The 19296-nt window shown below is 38.2% G+C and overlaps 3 protein-coding genes across 4 annotated transcripts; 2 read left to right on the forward strand and 1 right to left on the reverse strand.

Moving 5' to 3' along the window:
• The first annotated feature begins 1427 nt into the window (after positions 1–1427).
• ddb2 (damage-specific DNA binding protein 2) lies at positions 1428–9174 on the forward strand. 2 transcript variants are annotated; one of them, XM_079824838.1, is made up of 11 exons: positions 1428–1521; positions 1633–1794; positions 1930–2051; positions 2209–2400; positions 3214–3359; positions 5685–5784; positions 5864–6041; positions 6143–6288; positions 6394–6549; positions 8622–8667; positions 8746–9174. In XM_079824838.1, the coding sequence occupies exons 2-11, from the start codon at positions 1647–1649 to the stop codon at positions 9009–9011; spliced, it is 1500 nt and encodes a 499-aa protein (XP_079680964.1). In that variant the 5' UTR covers positions 1428–1521; positions 1633–1646; the 3' UTR covers positions 9012–9174. The 2 variants fall into 2 exon arrangements, with proteins under 2 accessions (XP_079680964.1, XP_079680963.1); XM_079824837.1 differs by lacking the exon at positions 3214–3359 and adding an exon at positions 5207–5373 and having other exon boundaries at positions 1437–1521; positions 8746–9173.
• Positions 8597–13004, reverse strand: LOC307131274 (protein FAM180B). The gene is made up of 3 exons (XM_079824839.1): positions 12783–13004; positions 12041–12120; positions 8597–9707 (listed from the first exon to the last, which is right to left on the reverse strand). Exons 1-3 carry the CDS (start codon positions 12856–12858, stop codon positions 9381–9383), a joined length of 483 nt encoding a protein of 160 aa, XP_079680965.1. The 5' UTR covers positions 12859–13004; the 3' UTR covers positions 8597–9380.
• A 240-nt stretch (positions 13005–13244) lies between these two features.
• Positions 13245–17790, forward strand: kbtbd4 (kelch repeat and BTB (POZ) domain containing 4). Its single transcript, XM_079825334.1, has 5 exons — positions 13245–13298; positions 13847–14320; positions 14426–14567; positions 14661–14767; positions 16037–17790. The coding sequence occupies exons 2-5, from the start codon at positions 13859–13861 to the stop codon at positions 16895–16897; spliced, it is 1572 nt and encodes a 523-aa protein (XP_079681460.1). The 5' UTR covers positions 13245–13298; positions 13847–13858; the 3' UTR covers positions 16898–17790.
• Positions 17791–19296: the final 1506 nt, after the last annotated feature.

The following is a 19296-nucleotide window of genomic DNA, read 5'->3' on the forward strand; positions in this document are numbered from 1 at the left end:
AAGATTGCGAAGGAATGAAGTACTTCATAAAATACCTCACGTAGGCTATATATCTCAAAAGACAGTGGCTTAATATATGCAGCTCAAGTCTGTTGTCACACTTACCGTCAGATGTAGATGTGTTTTCGACGTTCGGGGTGTGAACTGAATAAACAACAATGAATGTGAATGTTTAATTTTTCCCTCCTGACAATGAGTGGCGAGTGGGAGGAAAACATGCCTTTCTTTGTTTTCGTTGTCAGCTGTAGGGCCCTGGGCTTCTGTGATTGGCCAACACACACGTCCTGAACGCGCTGTATCCAAATCTCCCAGAACGCGACGCCCACCAAAGTGGTTTAGTTCAAAGGTTTTGAAGATGTTAAAAATGTATTTTGTATATTGTTGTAAGGTTTCATTGTTTGTTGATGTACAGGCATTTATAATTTTTTTTTTTCATATTTCAAAAATCAAGGGAAAAGTTCTATAAGGTTCAAAGGGTTCACCCAAAAATGAAAATTCTTTCATTATTTAGGCTACTCCCCCTCAAATTGTTCCAAACCTGTATTTCTTTCTTCAGGTGAACACAAAAGAAGATATTCGGCTCTTTCCTCATGGTTGAAGTGAACAAGAGTAGTGCTGAGTGGAAGGATTCCACTATGGATTCCATTATGTCAACAATTAAAACATTTTAACTATTGTTTTGTTTATTTTATGTATATAACATTTGTATTTTTAAAAAATAAACATGATTGTAATAATGATGTATATATAGCCTATATATTTGGAATTATTATTATTAGTAACACTATTTTATTTGTAGGCTATTATGTAACTATATCATTATATAGTATTATATCAAGCTCATATTAATTTCCTATAAGGTTTAAAGGGATAGTTCTCTCAAAAATGAAAATTCTTTCATTATTTAGGCTACTCAACCTCAAGTTGTTCCAAACCTGTATTTCTTTCTTCTGGTGAATACAAAAGAAGATATTTTGAATAATGTTAGTAACCAGACAGTTGACATTGCCATTGTCTTCCATCATGGTATATATTTAATGGAAGTCAGTGGCTACCGTCAACGGTTTAACCAACATTTAAAGTATCTTATTTTGTGTTCGACAGAAAGAAATTCATACAGGTTTGGAACAACTTGAGGGTGAGTAAATGCTGACAAAATGTTCGTTTTTGGGTGAACTATCCCTCTAAGCACCTCTTTTCACTCTTCGATTAACTACATAGTTTTCAGGCACCATGTTTGTATCCTAAATAGCAACGGTTCTAGTGCTGTACATTTGAATAGCTTTAAAAAGTGATCATTGAATAGAAAATTAATGTAGCCTACATGATTTACTCAGGCCTGTGAATATTTGCCAAAATTTAGCGCCATCTAGTGGATAAATTCTGTATCGCGCTCAATGATTACAAAACAATCATTTTAATACGTCATTGAATGTATAGTCAAACTGCGTGTCTGTGCACGTGTAGCGTGTTGATCTGCGAGGGTTTGCCAGTGTAATGTAGACAGCTTTACATTTGCAGGTAAGAAAGAAAGTGCATGATTCTAGTCGATCGGATAGGATCGGATCGATTGATCTTTATGTGTAACTCATAATTGACATGCAATTTCTTTGTTGACATTTTTCCAAGTAGAAAATAGACTTGAAATGGCGCGAGGAAGGGCTCAGACAGACTCAACTGCTTCGAAGCAGACAAAGAACGTCAATTCAAAGAAAAGACCGACTGAAGAACCTCCTCAAACTCTCTCCAAAAAGCTCAAAGCCAAACAGCAAGACAAGACGGCATCAAAAACGGGTGAGGAAAGCTATGAGTTATGTCTTAGTCTTACCATTGCACAGTTTGGTTTCAGTATACAAAAAGTTAAATGCAAAAAAAACGAACTAATCTAGATTTACTGGTGAGCTAAACTGGATTTGTGTAATGTAACAGACACCTACATACAAGCAAGTGTGAAATGGACTGGAGGTCAAAAGAAAGTGGGCCAAACAAGTATCCTTCACTACATTTACAAAAGCTCCTTGGGACAGAGCATCCATGCTCAACTGCGCCAGGTGATGACAAGCATATAATGTATATGTATGGTAATATATGTATTATAATGGTATCGCCTATTGGCTATTGCCTATACACTGTGCTCTTTATTAAAACTGGTGCAAGAACTCAACAACAATATTACATTACTATGTACTACTCTCACTTGTGTTACAGTGTCTGCAAGAGCCTTTCATTCGCTCACTTGGAACCTACCAACTTCACCGCACAGCCAGCCCCTTTGACCGGAGGGTCACTTGTCTGGAATGGCATCCCACCCATCCCACCACTGTTGCAGTGGGCTCCAAGGGTGGAGACATCATCCTGTGGGATTACGATGTGCTGAATAAGAGAACTTTCATACAGGGGGTGAGATGAAGCTGGATTGTGAAGTGAAGAATATCCTGTTTAAAGTGAATACAAAAAGTATTTGGACACTTTGTTTCTAATGTCTATAGCACCATTTGTTTGCAGATGCAACTTGGTTTGATATTTATCTAATCTAATGACATTCATACATTAAGTGTCATTTAAAGGGATATTAATTACCCTCATGTCGTTCCAAACCTTTAAGACTTTTGTTCATCTTCGAACACAAATTAAGATCTTTTTGATCAAATCCTCCATAGACAGCAACGCAACTGACACTTTGACGTTTCAAAAAGTTCACAAAGAGATCGTAAAACCAATCCATATGAATTGAGCGGTTTAGTCCAAATTTTCTGAAGAGACTCTATCGCTTTATATGATGAACAGATTGAATTTAGGATTTTACAGTTGTGTAGCTGTCTATGGAGGGACAGAAAGCTCCCAGATTTCATCAAAAAGATCTTTATTTGTGTTCTGAAGATGAATGAAAGTCTTATGCGTTTGGAACGACATGAGGGTGAGTAATGACAGAATTTTTATTTTTTGGGTGAACTATCCAGTGTCCAAATACTTTTGGGGTCTCGGTGAAATCAAATTATCGTGAAATTCACCAATGTAGTGTACTCACATCAATGGTTAAATCATGTAAAATTTAAATATCAATGTGTAAATACCGGTAGTAAAATAATGTACTATAAACTATTAAAAGTCTAAGAGTACAGTAAAAGTAAAGTTCAGCATTTGCAGATTTGAACAGATTACAGATGCAGTTTTGCTGACTGCTGAGATTTTCTCCTCTGTTCTTTATCCTAGATGGGTCCTGGAGATGCAATAACAGGCATGAAGTTTAACCAATTCAATACCAATCAGCTGTTCACCTCATCTATTTGGGGTGCTACCACCCTTCGGGATTTCAGTGGATCGGTTATACAAGTTTTTGCCAAAACAGATTCATGGGAGTAAGCTCATCTATTAGCACTTATGGAAGTTATGGCTGTTCTCCATTTTGATTTTAATGAAACATAGACCACACAGAGATTTACAATACTTGAAACTGGCCGTCAATTTCTTGATTTGAGGCTTGAGCTGATACTTTGTCCTGTTGATGGACACTTCTGTTCATTCAGTCGAATTATAGTAGAGCAAGTGTGCGACATCAGTTATCGGTATTTGATTCAGTCGACTCTTAAAGGGATTGTTCACCCAAAAATAAAAATGACCCCATGATTTACTCACTCTAAAGCCATCCTTGGTGTATATGACTTTATTCTTTCAGATGAATGCAATCAGAGATATTAAAGGGATAGTTCACCCAAAAATGAAAATTCTGTCATCATTTACTCCTGTTCCAAACCTGTATGAGTTTCTTTGTTCTGCTGAACACAAAAGAAGATATTTAGAAGAATGTTTGTAACCAAGCAGATAGAGCAACTATTGACTACTATAGAAGGAAAAAAATACTATGATAGTCAATAGTTGCTCTATCTGCTTTGTTACAAACATTATTCACTCTATCTTCTTTTGTGTTCAACAGAACAAAGAAACTCATACAGCTTTGGAACAACTTGAGGGTGAGTAAATGATGACAGAATTTTCATTTTTGGGTGAACTATACCTTTAAATAATGTCCTGGCTCTACCAAGCTTTATAATGGCAGTGAATAGAGGATTTGATTTTGAAGCCCAAAAAAGGGCATCCATCCATCATAAAAGATATCCACAAGGCTCCGGGGGGTTAATAAAGGCCTTCTGAAGCGATGCATTTGTGTAAAAAATTGCCATTTTTAAAACTTGAAAAACTAAAATAACTAGCTCCCGGCAGACAGCTACGCAAGTTGACTAGCGGCAAAATAGTAACACCTTATGCGTTTTAGGAGTAGCGTAAGCTTTGACGCCTCGCGCAAGTTCAAACAAATAGGCAATAAACTCAAGCTTCTCTTCTCTTATATCGAAATCCTCTGACATTTCTCTTTAAAAATTCTTGTTTTAGACATCTAATAAAAGACCTGTGTTTTGTTTTGCTCTATCCACTGCGCTTTCACATTCGTCCATGCGTCAGGTCAGGGGTTACTCTTTCGCCGTAAATCAATGCGTACGGCCGGCTGCCGGAAACTAGTTCTTTTAGTTTAAATATGGATATTTTTCTTACACAAATGCATCACTTTGCTTCAGAAGGCCTTTATTAACCCCCCAGAGCCTTGAGGATATCTTTTATGATGGATGGATGCACTTTTTTTGGGCTTCAAAATCAAATCCTCTATTCACTGCCATTTATAAAGCTTGGAAGAGCCAGGGCATTATTTAATATTTCTGATTGCATTCGTCTGAAAGAAGAGAAAGTGGGCATTGCATGTATTTGTGTATATTTTGGTCTTCTGATTGGTATGAAGTTGGATAAACCCTGTGATAGATCAGAGGATGAAATAATTTTATATTTTTTTGGCCGTGAGTTATGCTATAAATGACAGAGTGTTCAGAGTCTCCATGTTTAGATAATTAATTTATTAAGTTGCTTTTGTGTTATATTTAATGTATTGTTGCCAAGCAAATAGATTAGGCCATTAAGTATAATCAATAATATTGTCATTCATCATTTGAATGTTAGCATATTATTGGCGAACACAAAGAACATTATTTGTCTTCACCTTCCTCATTTTGTTGTGCTGGTTTAGTTGCGATATGAATTTATAAACATGTTAAACCCATAGTCCTCCCTGACCATTGAGTCCTCCTCTTCATAGCCATACTTGGTTTGGCAGTTGTATCTAGATCAAACAAGCTTGTGTTTGTCTGTTGTATCCACGCAGAAGGGAGCTGGTGACTTTATAGGGGAGATGAAGTTCTGCCCCACAGATGTGTCCAAAATCTTTGTCGCTTCTGGTGATGGCACAATCAGCGTGCAGAGTTTTGAGGGCCTCCAAAGTCAGATATTGTCTCGAACCCCAGACTGTGGCCATGACCACCATGATCTTTGGTGAGGACAGTGCTTGTGTGAATTGTTCAGCAGTGTTGGGAAATCGAAAATATGTTTCGGTGGTTTATATCTATTTCATATTTATGTTTAGCATTTCAAATTACTGGAAGAACTGCCCTTAAACACGCTGTATAGATCAGTTGTTGTATTTTGTCTGCGATTGCTTGACACAGTTGTCTCACATAAAGTCTCTTGTTCTTTCACTTTTTAAAGACCATCCATTTCACTCATATATATTATTAGGTATACATTGGATATTACATTATGTATATGTGTATATGGTCTTAATGCCACAAATGTCACTCTCCCAGTTACTGGTACTGCTGTGTGGACGTGTCTGTTAGCCGTCAGATGCTTGCTACTGGGGACAATACTGGAAGACTTCTCTTGCTTGGCCTGGATGGACATGAGGTAAGTGAGGGAAACATCGAAATCAATTCTCATTGCCAAAATCAAAAATAAAACCGTCTGATGTTCGTATTTTTGAAAGATTTTCAAAGAGAAGCTGCACAAAGCCAAAGTGACCCACGTAGAATTTAACCCTCGTTGTGACTGGCTGATGGCAACATCCTCTGTTGATGCTACGGTCAAGCTGTGGGACCTCCGAAATATTAAAGACAAAAGCAGTTATATTGCTGAAATGCCTCATGAAAAACCTGTCAATTCTGGTAAGCGAGGAGGGGAACACGTAATACATTTAAAAAAAGCCTCTCAACTGTACAATAGGTTTAAATGCAAATAAATGGAAATGAATGTTCTTTTCTTTCAGCATACTTTAATCCAACGGACAGCACCAAGCTCCTTACCACAGACCAGAGGAACCAGATCAGGGTATATTGTTCATATGACTGGTCTAAACCTGATCAAATAATTCTTCACCCTCATCGGCAGTTCCAGCACTTAACGCCCATCAAGGTCAGAGTTCCCTTTGTCTAAACTGCATGTTTTGCCTGCTAGCCTTTCCAAATAGTTAGTTGTTACGTTAAAAGAGTTTCATTTTGGTAATTTTCTTTCTCTCAGGCAAACTGGCATCCCATGTATGACCTCATCGTGGCTGGCCGTTACCCAGATGATCAAGTATTAGTCAATGACAAGAGAACTATTGACATTTATGATGCAAACAGTGGTGATCTTGTGCATCAGCTGAAAGACCCCAATGCCGCTGGTATCATATCTGTAAGTATGTTTTTTCCCCCCTTTTAAATATTTTACAATATTTAACATTACAATGTTAAAGGGATTGGTCACCCAAATGCTCACCCTCATCTTTTTGATAATATATAAGAGCTTTCTGTCCCTCCATTGGCAGCTACTCAACTACCATTTTGACGCTTCAAAAAGTTCATAAAGAGATCGTAAACTAATCCATATGAATTGAGCGGTTTAGTCCAACATTTTCTGAAGAGATTTGATCACTTTATATGATGAACAGATTTAATTTAGGCTTTTATTCATTTATAAACATTCATCAACTCACACATCATGTACGCTTGACGTGCGAGAACCAATGAGGTTCATTCTTGTGTGTTACGTAGCACAAGCTTCTGCAAGAACCGATGAGGTTTGTAAAATAAAAGCCTAAATTCAATCTGTTCATCATATAAAGCGATCGAGTCTCTTTAGAAAATTTGGACTAAACCGCTCAATTCATATGGATTAGCTTTTAGATCTCCTTATAAACTTATTGAAGCTTCAAAGTGTTAGTTGTTTAGCTGTCAATGGAGGGACAGAAAGCTCTCAGATTTCATCAAAAAGATCTTTATATGTGTTCAGAAGATGAACTAAAGTCTTATGGGTTTGGAACGACATGAGGGTGAGTAATTAATGACAGAATTTACATTTTTGGTTGAACTATCCCTTGAAAATGTGAAAATGAAAATTTCTTGATAATTTACTCACCCCCATGCCATCCAAGATGTTCATGGCTTTCTTTCTTCAGTGGAAAAGAAATTAAGTTTTTTGAAGAAAACATTTCAGGATTTTTCTCCACACAATGGTCTTCAATGGCAACCAAAAATGTGAAGGTCCAAATCAATGCAGTTTTAAAGAGCTTCGAATGGCTTTAGAGGCTCTGCATGATCCCAGCTGAGGAATAGGGCTTATCTAGCAAAACCATCGGCCATTTTATTTAAAAAAATTACTATTTGTATACTTTTTAACCTAAATTGCTCATCTTGTGTTGCTCTGCGACACACCACGGATTGCGCAATGATGTCGGAAAGAAGAACAGAAGAACCGCCCCCATGTTTAAAAAGGCTTGTGCGAAGACTAAAACAAATGTCCTTTAGCAAAAAAAGATGTTGAACGATTTTGAAGTTGAAGATGGAGGTTTTTTTGTAAAGGGCGTTTGTATTAGTGTTCGCTTGGGACGGTACTTCCGCCTACGTCCAGCGTGACCTTTCCAACGTGATTGCGCAGAGCAACACAAGATGGAGCAATTTAGGTTAAAAAGTATATAAATGTTTATGTTTTTCTTGAAGATGGTTTCGATAGATAAGACCCTATTCCTCAACTGGGATCATGCAGAACCTCTAAAGCCAGTTAGAGTTATATATATACACACACACACAAACACAGTATGGTTCAACTATTTGGGGTCTCAGTAAGATAGTTTTTTTTGGGGGGGGGGGGGGGGGGGTACATTTAAATCCTTTTATTCAGTGAGGACACATTAAACTGATCAAAAGTGACTGTAAAGACATTTTATATTATTACAAAAGATTTCTTTTTTTAAATAAATGCTGTTCTTTTGAACTTTCTATTAATAAAATAATCCTGAAGTAAAAAAGATCACCATCTCCACAAAAATATTAAGCAACAGAACTGGGGCCTGTATCATGATGGTAGTTTAACAAACCCAGGGTTACAAGATTAGTTTAGAGTTGACAAAACCAAACCAATCTATTCAGGCTTTGTTGGTCCCATGATGCTGATCATCAACTTTCTCTGTCAACTCAGGCATTGATCCTGAGTTTAGGAGTTTAGCTGTGACATCAGTAGTGAACAGCCAATCACACGCTGTAGATCAGTAAAACTGAGATTCACTTCTCGCGAGAGAAGCAGCGAGATTAATTTCTCTCTTCTGCAGAATATTACATGATTGAAAAATATTAAGAATTTAAACAAATTTACACAGCAAGAAGAAAAAAGCTGTGATTTGTATTTAATCATAGGTTTATATATACCCTTGTTTACTGATGACACCGCAGGTGCAGATATCTTTATATCTCATGTTTATTTTATTTCAGCTCAACAAGTTCAGTCCAACTGGGGATGTGCTGGCTTCTGGAATGGGTACAATATAATGTATTTTCTTATAATCATAGTAGTCAGGAGTGCTGCATGATTTATTTAATTTAACCTTAATTACAGGCTTTAACATTTTAATCTGGAACCGAGAGGACACACTGAACAGTGTTAACCAGAAACAGGCAGCGGAAAGAATGGAGGTGAGTGGAGGCAGAGCTGGAACCTCCAGATCTCAGCGCAGCACCCAGCAGCGCACGAATAGAGACAGAAGAGCAGCTGCTGATGATGCCAAGCTCAAGAAAAAGCTGTCATCATTGTCTTCAACAGAGACCAAGTCAAAGACCAAGAGCAAGACAGAATGCAAGACATCAAAAGCGAAGAAAAAGTGAGCGAGAATATACTGAGCTTTAAGACTAGATACTTGGTGGCTCAGGTTCCATTTGTTCTACTCATTTCAAAAAATAAATCCTGAAAAAAAGGACTTGTTACCTTTTGTAGGTCCCAAAATATATATATTCTGTTCAAAATAAACGTTTGTACTTTTTTACATTAAAACCTGGTTGTGTGTCTTTGTGAGTGTAATAAAATATGGATTGTATTTGAAGAACCAGAAAAAATAAGCCATGGTTGGAGGTGAAGAAAATCAAAGCAATTCAAACTGACAACAAAGATGTTCGACTAGATTACAAACTGTACTGAGTCATATAATCCAGGTACAAATGATCAGGATGTTACATTAATATCTGGTATGTTTATTGTTAAGACTTCCGTAGCTGAACGAAAGTAACGTTTGCAAGACGACCAAGAATATCAGTCCATGCCTTCTGTTCTGACTCCAGCTTCTGGTTTCTGGCCTGGTAGGCTGAATAGATGGTCCCAAGGATGAGGGTCTCAAAACGTGCCTGAGTGAAAGATTTGTCTTGCTCTTCCAGCACAGCCAGTAACTTCTCCATTGCAGACAAAGTCTTTGGAATACTGTCGTTTATAAGAGATAAGAAAGCTCGCCCTTGTCGCATAGATGCTATTTCTTGATCCCGCATGACAACATTATTGTCGACATCAATCTCCAGTCCTCTCCATAAGAACTAGGATTAAAAAACAAAGGAATGAAAAAAATGTAGTGAGCTCATCTGTACATAGGAGCCCCTACTACAGGGACATGGTGTCGGGGAAAAAATTGTGATGCAAGGAAAATATCTCGTGCTATGGAAGCTTGTTTCCGCCACCGAATAAAAAAAAGATAATTTTTATCTTACAATTCTGCAGTTTTTTCTAACAATTACGAGTTTACACCTGGCAATTGCGTGATATAAAGACGCAATTTAGACTTATTTTTTGTCACGAAATTGCAAGTTAATTGCTCGCAATTCTGACATTATAACTCGCAATTGCGACGTTACATCACGCAATTCTGATGAAAAAAGTCAGAATTGTGAAATAAACATGATTTATTCCATGGTGGAAACAAGCTTCCAATGCTTCTGTTTGTTCAGAGACTGTTTCGAGACTTGTAAAAAGTCTCGAAACAAGCAAATACTTTTGCAAGCAAATACAATGTTTCTTGGAGAAAACCAACATTTTTGCACACAAATGCAAAGTTTCTCTGGGGAATTCAAAAGCATTGAAATATTAAATATAATCTCACTTTTTCCATTACCATGTCCCCTTAGGCCAGGGGCTCCATAAATTAGTTTCTTCAGTATTTGTCTATACAGTTCAGTCAAGAATTTCGCTTATAACCAAAGTATTTATTTTGCAGTTTGCTATAGTGTGAGAACTATATACACCACCGATCAGGCATAACATTATGAAGTGAATAACTCTAATTATCTCTTCATCACAGCACCTGTGGGTGGGATATATTAGTCAGCAAGTGAACATTTAGTCCTCAAAGCTGATGTGTTAGAAGCAGGAAAAATGGGCAAGCGTAAGGATTTGAGCGAGTTTGACAAGGGCCAAATTGTGATGTCTAGACGACTGGGTCAGAGCATCTCCAAAACTGCAGCTCTTGTGGGGTGTTCCCAGTCTGCAGTGGTCAGTATCTATCAAAAGTGCTCCAAGGAAGGAACAGTGGTGAACCGGCCACAGGGTCATGGGCGGCCAAGGCTCATTGATGCACATGGGGAGCGAAGGCTGGCCTGTGTGGTCCGACTAGCTACTGTAGCTCAAATTGCTCAAGAAGTTAATGCTGGCTCTGATAGAAAGGTGTCAGAATACACAGTGCATCACAGTTTGTTGTGTATGGGGCTGCATATCCGCAGACCAGTCAGGGTGCCCATGCTGACCCCTGTCCACCGCCGAAAGCGCCAACAGTGGCACGTGAGCATCAGAACTGGACCATGGAGCAATGGAAGAAGGTGGTCTGGTCTGATGAATCACGTTTTCTTTTACATCACGTGGATGGCTGAGTGTGTATGCATCGCTTATCTGGGCAACACATGGCAACAGGATGCACTATGGGAAGAAGGCAAGCTGGCGGAGGCAGTGTGATGCTTTAGGTGATGTTCTGCTGGGAAACCTTGGGTCTTGCCATCCATGTGGATGTTACTTTGACACGTTCCACTACCTAAGCATTGTTGCAGACCATGTACACCCTTTCATGGAAACAGTATTCCCTGGTGACTGTGGGCTCTTTCAGCAGGATAATACGTCCTGCCACAGAGCAAAAATGGTTCAGGAATGGTTTGAGGAGCACAACAACGAGTTTGAGGTGTTGACTTGGCCTCCAAATTCCCCAGATCTCAATCCAATCAAGCATCTGTGGAACGTGCTGAATAAACAAGTCCGATCCATGGAGGCCCCACCTCGCAACTTACAGGACTTAAAGGATCTGCTGCTAACATCTTGGTGCCAGATAGTATAGCACACCTTCAGGGATCTAGTGGAGTCCATGCCTAGACAGGTCAGGACTGTTTTGGCAGCAAAAGGGCAAAAGGGGGACCAACACAATACACAATATTAGGGGGGTGGCCATAATGTTATGCCTGATTGGTGTATATATATATATATATATATATATATATATTTTTTTTTATATATATATATATATATATATATATATATATATATATATATATATATATATATATATATATATATATCATTTTTGAATTCCATGTACTCTTTCAATACAGTGTAATAAAACTGCATGCATAATATTTGTAGACCAATTAGAAATTTTTTAAATATTTTTTAGATTAACTAGAATATAATTCTGCTTCTGTGACCTAATAATTGCTATTAAACTTTATATTAATGGTCATAATCACGCCCGAGTGCATTTAAAAGGAGTTGTATCATTCCAAGTGACATAAATCAATGTTTTAACTACTGAATTCGACTAATGTAATATAAATTAATTGTATAAATGAATTGTCACTTTGAATGCTTTGTGGAATGTATGGCTATATGTTCTTACCTCAAACATCAGGTTAGCATCACTTTCAGATCTGATAAAACCCTGAGGTGCCAGTCCTCCGTGCAGAACCGCAGAAACATCTGCATGACAGCACAGTCACGAGTTTGTGAAAGTATTAAAGGGACAGTTCACCCAAAAATGAGAATTCTGTTATCATTCACTCACCCTCAAACCTGTATGAATTGCTTTCTGACTTCTGTTGAACACAAAAGAAGATATTTTGAATAATATGGGTAACCAAACCGTTGTGGGTCACTATTCTTCCATCATACAAGGGGAAGTCTATGGAAGTCATAGGGCCCCAAAACTGTTAAAAGATTCTTCAACATATCTTCTCTTGTGTTCAGCAGAAGAAATAAATGCATACAGGTTTGGAACAACTGTGAACTATCCCTTTAAGCCTGAACTGTACGACAAACAAATATGAGCTGTTCAAGAATGGTTATTGATCAGTGCTATTTAAGCAAGTGAACTCAATTAATATTAAACGAAAGATTTAAGCCTTAAACAGTGCTCGCGGAATTTAAAGAAGTAAATATTCTGACGTCATGATTGGCACAAATCATGTCCAACATGCCACAGAAGTGCCAGTGCCACATCCCAACATCTCTGAACAGCAAATGCAATCAAGTAGCCTACTATGCTCATAAGGAAAACCGAATGCATATATGATTAAAATAAAATAAAATAAAATAGCAACAAGATTTACAGCACATGTCGTCTCGTCAAGTTCAAAAGTTACCTGAGATATTCCAAGGCTCCCTGAAGCCAATGAGACACAGGACAACACATAAAACTTTGACCTGAGTCAAAAACATTGCCACAAAAATATAATTGCACTTTTTTCACGGAGCTTTCAGTCGTCATCCGTTTTGCACCTCACACACACAAAAAAATACAGGATTCCCGAGTTAGTCTTTGCTGCGTCGCATTTTTTCACCTGCGGAAAAAGACAATTTGAGCCAAACTGGAAGAGAAAAAAATGTGACTACAAGATAGTGACTTATCTATTAGCTTTTTATTTATAAATACCATATATATGATGTTATATAATTAATCTTAATGAAAAGCTAGGTTACTTAAGCACACATTTAAAACAAATACATAGTTTGTTTGTTTTTTTCCTTCCCGATATGCAGTGCAGTGACAGTCCTCCAACACACGGGGGCGGCAGAGAGTCACGTAAACGCGCGGTGACGTCAATACGAAGAAATGTGCTGTTTACTTCCTAGAGCTGACTTTTACAGGCACTCTTCTGGTATGGCAAAGATTTAACACATGCTAACATTTATAAATAATATTATCTGAATGCGCATGTGCTGTCTGCACAGTTTCATCTGACAGAATTTTTTTTCAACTGCGTTTGATTTTGGACTCATTTGGATGGTAGAAGAAGTTATATAGACTCTAATATAGATGGCTTATGTTAGCATTAGCCACATAGCTGGCCAGTTCACCATAGATGGACATAATTTGGGTAGTCAAAATTAACTCTTATTTGAACACCAAGTCGGCTAGTTTCATGTTTTAAATTGGTGGTAGGTTACCGTATAAATGCAAAAATCACCTATGAACGTCTTCTTAATCTGCATGAAATGTGTAGATTGCAATCAGCAGTTTCCTTCATAAAGAATGCTATTTATGGCTTTACATCAGTCTGTCAGTTATTTTAGAGCCCAGTGAGCATTAAATCCCAAGGCAAATCCCAGCCTGCCAGTTAACAATTAAAGCTATACGAATGCAAACATCTGAGAGGCAGCTGACCCAGTAAGTCATTCATCTAGTATTCAGGTGAAGCTGCTTTAGATTTAAGGTGCCATGGAGTCTGGCGAGGATGGGGGTTACAGCGTTGGAGGTCCATCAGGGGATGAAAACTACTTCCAGGGCTACACCTTTACTGATCGCTCCCATTCCAGCCGTGTTGTGAAGAGCATCATGGACTTGTGTCTGGAGGATGGTCTGTTTGCAGACGTCACCGTCACTGTGGACAGCAAAGAGTTCCAGCTTCACCGCCTGGTGCTCTCGGCACAAAGCAGCTTCTTCAGGTCCATGTTCACCTCTAACCTTAGAGAAGCTTACGATCGTAATATTGAGCTGAAGGACGTCAGTGCATCTGTCTTCCAGTCGCTGGTGGACTACATCTACCACGGAACAATAAAACTAAAGGTCGAAGACCTGCAGGACACCTATGAAATGGCTGATATGTATCAGCTCACTGCCCTCTTTGAAGAGTGCTCTCGCTTCCTATCACGAACTGTGGATGTTAAGAATTGCCTGCAGGTGAAACCTTCAGTTTTTATTAATTATGATTTACAGCATACACAAACAGGCTTTGATAAAGGTCAGCTGAATCAGTAGGAATCTGTTAACCACTCTTTCTTTCAGATTATGTGGTTGGCGGACAGACACAGTGACCAGGAGTTGTATACGGCTGCCAAGCACTGTGCAAAGATTCACCTGGTTCAGCTGCACCAGACAGAGGAGTTCCTGAACATGCCTTTGTGCCTTCTCATAGACATCATAAAAGGTGAATGAATGGCGCAAATTGGTTTCACTTTAAATGAGAGATTATGATTGGAAAGAGTCAGAGATAATGTTAACGTGTGTCTGTAATTTGCAGATGGCGTGCCAAGCTCACAAAACCCAACTGGAGCTATTGAGTCGTGGATAAATCACAACAAAGTCGAGCGAGAGGAGTATTCTGATATGCTTCTAGACAATCTAAAGGTTAGTGATGATTAGGAGTTGGACAAAAATAGACATTTAACAGTATTTTATGCAATATTTTATCTCACAGTGCTGCATTGATATTCTATATTCTTCTTCAGATGAAAATGTATTCAGAAAAAAATATATATTTGGCATTTGCAAAGTGTTTAAATAAACAAACTTATAAAACATGCTAATAAAACCCCTATACATCTCAAACAACATCATAAGCAATGGAGAAAAAATGTGTTGGAAGTGCATTCCACAACCTGGGGGCCGCAGATACAAATGCCTGATCACCCTTGGTTTTCAAACAGGAACGAGGAACAGAGAGTAACTGATTTGAAGAACGAAGAGAGCTAAGTACAAAAGGAGAACAGCAATGTACTGTGGGGTTAAACTGTACAGCAAAACCTTACATTTAACTCTATAGTAGCCAATGTAGGGCTTAATGCAGGTGTGAAAAAGTAGACTGAAACAAACCCACATATAATTTATAAAGCATTGCAGTAATCCAAAAATGGATGTGATAATTGCATGAGTTACTATTTACAAGTCCTTCTGAGAGAGGAACTTTTTTATGTGGCAATGGATCTAAGATTAAAGGAAGAAAAAACTTCCTTTAATAAAAGCATTTATCTGCTTATCAAATAATCAGTCAGAATTAAAGATGACTCTTCATTTATAAGAGGATAGATTTATCCTCATTAAGCTTAAGAACATTTTCAGACATCCATCAATGAACTTCCTCAAGACAAGAGATGATATCAACAATTATTTGACCTGACAGAAGGTAAAGTTGTGTATTGTCAGCATAACAATGATAAGCTACACTGTACTTCTGAAAGATGGACATAGAGGAAGCATAATACAGAGGAAAAAAAGAGGACCCAAAATGGAGCCTTGTGGAATGCCACATGTAATAAGTGTAGAAGATGAGTGATTATCACTACTGACTGATAACCCCGTGAATTTTTATTTTATAACATGTATATTATTCAATTTATAGTTTTTCTTTGCAAAGAGCATTTGCAATTATATCTGAAAAAATTATGCAGTTATTATAATTATAAAGAACATTTTCTAATCAATTTTGCTGGAAAATGTTTTAATACAGTTTCCTACTTATCAGAAGTCATTCTTGCAATGTCCAGAACACCTCATCTATGTTAACCAGCTAGAACGTTCTGACCAGTTTAAAATGTTGACAAGCTGAATTCACAACCAACTGTTGTTTATTAGTATTGTATTGTTCGCATGCTCATTGTTGGCTTTGTTGCGATTTAGGAGATCGGTGAAAAAGTGCACATATATCTAATTGGGAAAGAAGACACACGCACACACTCATTGGCGGTGTCTCTTCATTGTGATGAGGACGACGCCATCAGTGTGAGCGGCCAGAACAGCCTGTGTCACCAGATCACGGCCGCCTGCAAGCATGGGGGCGATCTATATGTTGTAGGGGGCTCCATACCACGTCGCATGTGGAAGTGCAACATGCACACTATGGACTGGGAGCGCTGTGCCCCTCTGCCCCGGGACCGTCTCCACCACACTTTAGTGTCTGTGTCTACAGAGGATGCCATATACTCGTTGGGAGGCAAGACCCTCCAGGACACTCTCTCCAACGCTGTGATTTGCTATACAGTACAGGACAACATATGGAAAGAGACCACTCAACTAGACACAGCTGTGTCGGGTGCAGCCGGAGTCAATTTGGGAGGCACCATTTACCTTTTGGGTGGGGAGGAAAATGACATGGACTTCTTTACCAAACCGTCTCGCCTTATCCAGTGCTTCGAAACGTCCACACAGAGGTGTCAAACCAAGCCCTACATGCTGCCTTTCGCCGGATGCATGCATGCCACCGCCCATAAGGACCTTATATTTGTGGTGGCAGAGGGCGACTCTCTGGTGTGCTATAACCCACTGCTGGACAGCTTCACCCGGCTGCGCTTCCCTGAAGTGTGGAGCTGCGTGCCGTCTCTATGGAAAGTGGCCAGCTGCAATGGCTGCATTTACGTTTTTAGGGATAAATGCAAGAAAGGTGACGCAAACACGTTGAAATTGAACCCTGCCACGTCGGTGGTCTCAGTAATCAAGGGAATTAAAATCCTCCTTACAAACTGGCAGTTTGTTTTGGCCTGAGATGTATAGGACCATGATAAAATGTACTATGGTGATTTAATAGACAGCAGTCATGTAAAAGTTGTTACTGTGATACAGTGGTACAAGCTTTATAATGTCATGTGAAGTGTTATACTGTAGGACACCGTAAAGTGTTAATGAAGGCCAAATGTAATGTGCGATGTTTGTCAGAACCTGCGGTGTCATTTGCAGTCCATCCTTCCAATATGCTCGGTTCATTTCATTTGGATTTCAAAAGGAATTAATTTAAATTTCCTTTTAAACCATTAACATTCCACGACACGTTTCTTCAATCTAACGCCACAAGAACTAATTTGTACACAGCATTTACTGAATTCGCAGAATACATGCAATGTATACAGCTGTGAATTGGATGTCATAACTACCCTTGAATGAGTGCTAGTGTGCGATAGATGGTGTCTTTCAAATGTCTGCCAAGATATGCTGAATGTAAGGAAATGTTCTAGATTAACATTGCAAAACCTCAAGAAGTATTTTAGTACCACTGTCAGGGGCATTTAAACGATGTTCATAATTAAAGTTTGTCACTTATCTCTCTCTCTCTCTCTCTCTCTTACTGATGATAATTTCTCTATAATCACCACAGATCACCTTTTCTCAGTGGTTTATGACTGTTCAGGAACTTTAAATAGTGTCTGGTTCCACCGTTTGCAGATTGTATGCTACAACTGTTTACATTTGACTTCATTCCCTTCATGCAGTATATGAAGATGCAGTCCATTTTACATCTTCCAGAGACATAGGTTAGCATATTCTTGTTGAGTTTTTGGAGCTGGTTCAGAATATTGTTACTAAAAATGACTGATTTGACTTTTTGAAGTAATTCTGTGTTGTTTGACTGTGTTGTCAACCTTTCTCTTGAATTAAAAGGTAAAAATAAGTTATGTGTTTCATGTTTCCCCCCTTTGCCTAACAGTTATCATATGATATCACCGTCACTATGGAAGTAAAATAATGCCAAATGTATTTGAAAAAAAACTTGTTGAATTGAAGTAATTGAAAAAAATATGCAATGCATTAAACATGCTTGCATAATAGTTGTATATTTAAGCTATATTTCACACACATTTTCATTATTAAAAATTCAATAATCCATATTCACCTTTCAGATTTCACTTCCAAAATACTAGGTCTGATTAAAAATCCAACATATTGGACATTTTGGTCTATTTTTTATTTTTTTTTCGCTTTACAATTTTGCTTCCACAAATTCAGTGGTTCAAATTCCACACAGAAAAATTAACATTGCAAGGTAACATTGTCTAACATTACATAAAAACAGTAGAGTGCCAATACATAATCTCCATCTGCTGTTAGTCGACCTCTTAAACTATGTTCAACGTAGCTTCAAGGGTTAGCTCACCCAAAAATGAAAATTATGTCATTAATTACTTACCCTCATGTAATTCGACACCCATAAGACCTCCGTTCATCTTCGGAACACAAATGAAGATATTTTAGTCGAAATCCGCAAAAAAAAAACGAAATAACGACTTGTATAGTGATGACCGATTTCAAAACACGGCATCATGAAGCTTCGAAGCATTATGAATCAGCGAGTCGAATCATGATTTGAATCGCGTGTCAAACCGCCAAACCTGCTGACTTTGGCGATCCAAACCGCTGAATCTACTCACTGATTCATAACGCTTCGAAGCTTCATGATGCTGTGTTTTGAAATCGGTCCTCACTATACAAGTCGTTATTTAGGTTTTTTGGCGCACAAAAACTATTCCCGTCGCTTTATAAAGTTATTGTAGAACCACTGTAGTGAGATGGACTTTGTAACGACGTCTTTAGTACCTTTTAAGGGTCTTGAGAGTGTACAGTGCATTGTGCCAATGGAGGCCTTTCTGAGCCATCGGATTTCAACTAAAATATCTTCATTTGTGTTCCGAAGATGAACGGAGGTCTTACGGGTGTCGAACGACATGAGGGTAAGTAATCAATGACAGAATTTTCATTTTTGGGTGAACTAACCCTTTAATGTACTAATACAGTGATATAAAAGACCAAACTTGCACCTTATTGGGGACGTAGGCTATACTATATAGGCTACGGGCAAGCAGATGGAATATGAACGTAACACGCAAAGTTTCACGGTAAGAGTTTCCCAGTGATATATACTGGCATAAAATTGACTTGACATTGGAAGTCCGTTAGAGACTGTCTCTAAAGTTACATACAATATTGGTATACATGTTTCTAACTTCAATAACATTTGAAGAGAATGACTTACAGTCATAAAACCAACTGTAAAGTGTTCATGTAGGTGACGGTGTCACAGAATATGTTTGGTAGTATAAATAGTGCAAGTAGTGTGTTCACACTGAAAATTCCAAAAATAAAAAGTACACTATAATACCCGGATGATGCAC

The sequence above is a fragment of the Gobio gobio genome, assembly GCF_949357685.1.
Source record: "Gobio gobio genome assembly, chromosome: 9".
In the NCBI taxonomy this organism is placed as follows: Eukaryota; Metazoa; Chordata; class Actinopteri; order Cypriniformes; family Gobionidae; genus Gobio; species Gobio gobio.

What these genes read in the sequence shown, in the direction of transcription:
- ddb2 (XM_079824837.1), top strand. Translation starts at nt 1,647, where the DNA reads ATGGCGCGAGGAAGGGCTCAGACAGACTCAACTGCTTCGAAGCAGACA. An exon ending in CAAGACGGCATCAAAAACGG is followed by an intron (nt 1,795 to 1,929) that starts GTGAGGAAAGCT and finishes GTAATGTAACAG; the next exon opens with ACACCTACATACAAGCAAGT. An exon ending in TGAAAAACCTGTCAATTCTG is followed by an intron (nt 6,042 to 6,142) that starts GTAAGCGAGGAG and finishes CTTTTCTTTCAG; the next exon opens with CATACTTTAATCCAACGGAC.
- LOC307131274 (XM_079824839.1), bottom strand. Translation starts at nt 12,858, where the DNA reads ATGTTTTTGACTCAGGTCAAAGTTTTATGTGTTGTCCTGTGTCTCATT. An exon ending in GGAGCCTTGGAATATCTCAG is followed by an intron (nt 12,121 to 12,782) that starts GTAACTTTTGAA and finishes GCTGTCATGCAG; the next exon opens with ATGTTTCTGCGGTTCTGCAC. An exon ending in ATGCTAACCTGATGTTTGAG is followed by an intron (nt 9,708 to 12,040) that starts GTAAGAACATAT and finishes TTTTAATCCTAG; the next exon opens with TTCTTATGGAGAGGACTGGA.
- kbtbd4 (XM_079825334.1), top strand. Translation starts at nt 13,859, where the DNA reads ATGGAGTCTGGCGAGGATGGGGGTTACAGCGTTGGAGGTCCATCAGGG. An exon ending in TCTCATAGACATCATAAAAG is followed by an intron (nt 14,568 to 14,660) that starts GTGAATGAATGG and finishes TGTAATTTGCAG; the next exon opens with ATGGCGTGCCAAGCTCACAA. An exon ending in TGCTTCTAGACAATCTAAAG is followed by an intron (nt 14,768 to 16,036) that starts GTTAGTGATGAT and finishes GTTGCGATTTAG; the next exon opens with GAGATCGGTGAAAAAGTGCA.